Here is a 3217-nt window from a genome sequence, read left to right as displayed (position 1 = left end):
GGGCAGCCAGCTCCCCGTGGGGGGCAAGGCCGTCGGTAAGAGACATGGGTCCTTGCATGGACTTAGTGGAAACTTATGGCAACTGGGGTTAAAAAAAGCCCCAAACCCCTCAAGGGTGCACATCAGTGCTGGTAACAGGGAGGGCTTTGGACAGTTCTGGGTTGGAACGGTGTCACCTGTGGCAGCTGGTCACTCAGAGACCTCGCTGCTTACTACAGCGAGAAGCAAAAGCAAAATTTTCATAGATCTCACTAAAAACCCTCTCTCCCCTGTAGCCCTGACTGAATCCAGCTAGTCTGGGGATGGAGGGCGCCTTCACTGTAATGTGGAAATATCACTGAAGTGACCAAAATAAAACCAAAAACCTTTAACCTCTTTTAAAAAGAGCTTCCCATGGACTGATTCAGGCATCAAGCCACAGAGAGGAGCCCGCTGCAGAAGAGCCCTCATTGGCTATCCCGGAGGGCTTGGACCGTTTGGTGAAGAACATACAGCTATGGGGCATACGCTTTTCCTGTTCCCTGGAGGTAGAGAATCTAAGAGGAGGAGAAGGGAGCAGCTGGAGCACAGGGCAGGTAGCAAGACAGCCCGCTCCTGGCAATGGGAGAACTCCTTGGGGCCGCTCCTCTGTCCCCAGCCCCTTCTGCATGGCCTGCACCCACCTCACAGCACCTCAGGCCCAACACTGCATCGGATCGCTTGGCACTAAAGCAGCGGCATCGCAGCCCTCTCTCCTCAGGGCTCTGCGTAATCCTGGTGGGTTTCCCGGGAAGGAGGAAGCCTGCCCCGTTTCCTCACACGGCTGGAGCAGAGCTACCGACAGAACAAACCCTTGTAGTTACCTTGCACATCCTGCCAGTCCTGTGTTCTAGCACCAGCACAATCACGTCACTTCCACCAGAATGTCACGTCCCGCTGCACCTTCCAAGAGAGAGGAAATCCCACCCTCCCTCAGCCCTTCCAGTGCAGGCATCCGAAGAGGCCCACGCTGTCGGATGGATGGAGAAGTGATGCCGAGGGTTGCAGTTCTCGAGCTCCCTCAGGGTGAAATTGCACTTCCCAGGCTCCGAATGGCACCTCCAACAAATTGTAAACAAGCCGAAGCCGGGACTTCTGCGGTCAGAGTACGCCAGACTCACGCTGAGTAAGCCTTTGGGCTCCTTTTATTTTGCCATAGTCAAGCTCCCTCTTCTGTGCAGACATGAAGGCAGGAAAGACACCCAGTCTGATATTTGTCTGAAGATTCTCCCTGAATCCTAGAGCACCCTAGGGGCTGGAAGAAAACGTTTTCACAAGTGTTTCCACTGCTGTCTCAAATCCATTCATCATCAACATAAAAAAAAAAAAAAAAAAAAAGGATGAATTAGCAAAAAGGGGGTTTACTTATACAGAGGGATATTTCTCTGCTAAAAAACTCCCTCAAATATGGAACAGGATAATAAAGTTAAAATGTAAGGTATCTACAGACCCCTTTTCCCCCCAGAAGTAGCCCAGAATCCATGTACACTGTGCCAAAGTTACATTCCAAAACGAGGAGTTATTTATTTCTCTTGTCACTCTCCCACTGGATTTTGTTTCCTTAAAAGAGCTGGGAGAAGATGTCCCCTTCGCTCCCAGGAGGACACACATTCAGAGGTGTCTACTTTCTGCTGGGTCTCTGCATCTTCAGTCTATTTTCACTGCGGCATAGATCTTCCGGACAAACATGTAGGCTGCATAGAAGCCAATGGTGCCAGTGAGGAGCCAGAAGGACAAGACCATAAGGGCGGTGTAGCCAAAGTATAGTAAGGAGGGAATGAACTCAACAATATCCAGCTAAAACAGAAGAAGATGAAAAAACAAGCAAAGTGAAGTACAAAGGTAACAAGAGTTAACTCCCCAAACCAGCCCAGTGCCCTCTACAAGGGGGCATCTGCCAAAGGGAGGAAACCCTCCTCTCAATTCCTTTTTGTCCACCTCAAAAGAGATCCCGTTCGAGGCTGCGTTAGGGAACGCTGCTCCGCCCAGGTACTGCGGGCAGGGGCCTCGGGCACTTACAACCTTCTCACCCCTCTGGAAGGGCTGTCAGCACTGCTGGCAGAGGAGCTGCCTGGGGCTGTCATGGGGACAGACTAGGACTAGGCAGTCCCAACATTTCCTTCCCCAAATCCAACAGTCTCCTCTAAAAGGTGGCACTTTCATACAAGAGGAATAACAGTACCTTGTTGACAAAGTAGAAGACGGCATAGATCAGCACATAGAAGGCAGATCCTCCAGACACCAGGAAGGTCCTCCACCACCAGCGGTAATCCTGACAGGGTAAAAAGCCTCATTATTCCACAGGCTTCCTTTTCCTGTGTCACTGTCTCAGGGAAGCTGTGACCTTTCTGGGACAGGGAGAACACCACCCATTTTCCTTCCAAGGAAAACCGCAGTTGGGCTGGGGAACTATCTTGTCACAGAAGTGTTTCCAAAGAAGATGAAAAGCTGATGGTGAAGCAAAGCCAGGTCAGTATCGCAGCACCTGCTACCAAAGAACATGTCTCACCTCTAGCCCTGCATTTCATTTTGTACGTAGATGGAATAAAATAGTTTCTTTGGGAAGAGATGTCAGCTCAAAATACCCTGCTCCCAGCAGAATTTCTGGTATGAAACCACAGTTCCCAGCCTAGCAGATAAACAAGTAGCTTCAATTCTCCTTGAAGTCAAGATTGCCAAGAGCAATCACACTCGTGAAGCTGGGCCACACTACATTTCTGCTGAGCAGCAGCAGTAATGTGACCTGTGTTTTTCCAGGGGCAAGTACCCTGAGCTACCAAAACTACAAATGCGCAAATCTCACCTCAGCACAAAGCTGGAAGTACACCATGACAATGCTGATTTGGGAGCACGATACCACCAGGATTATAAACACCAGGAAGAGAAAGCCAAAAAGGTAATAGAACTGGTTCTCCCAGATTGCCTGAAACAGAGACACAGCAGAAATTTGTTTCCATGCTACTGTGATCAATCAGTGAACATGAGACTAACTTCTAGCAGCTAACACCCAAGGAAAAACGAGGAGCCCCTCAGCCTCACTTAGATGAAACCGCAGATGTAATGTGTTTCACCACCTTACTTCAGATTAATTGGGTTGCGAAAAGGTGCCCAAAGACAGCTCTGAGGTAGCTTGTTCATTCCCCTCTACCTCCCTAGCAATGGAACAGCAAATTCCACCCCATCCATCGAAGGTGAAAAA

The 3217-nt window shown here is 49.6% G+C and overlaps 1 protein-coding gene across 1 annotated transcript in view; it reads right to left on the bottom strand.

The window, feature by feature from the left end:
- Window positions 1–1273: 1273 nt before the first annotated feature.
- The window catches only part of LOC104160385 (transmembrane 9 superfamily member 4-like), a gene marked incomplete at its 5' end in the record, with an annotated part of 4965 nt that continues 3021 nt past the window's right edge, over window positions 1274–3217 (bottom strand). The window contains 3 exon segments of the mRNA XM_009698496.1: window positions 1274–1815; window positions 2201–2290; window positions 2822–2941. Coding sequence (XP_009696798.1) covers window positions 1666–1815; window positions 2201–2290; window positions 2822–2941 — 360 coding nt within the window.

This window comes from Cariama cristata, unplaced genomic scaffold, assembly GCF_000690535.1.
Source record: "Cariama cristata isolate BGI_N322 unplaced genomic scaffold, ASM69053v1 scaffold2564, whole genome shotgun sequence".
Lineage (NCBI taxonomy): Eukaryota > Metazoa > Chordata > Aves > Cariamiformes > Cariamidae > Cariama > Cariama cristata.
Note: the sequence above shows the minus strand (reverse complement) of the source record. Positions and strands in the feature narration are given on the sequence as shown.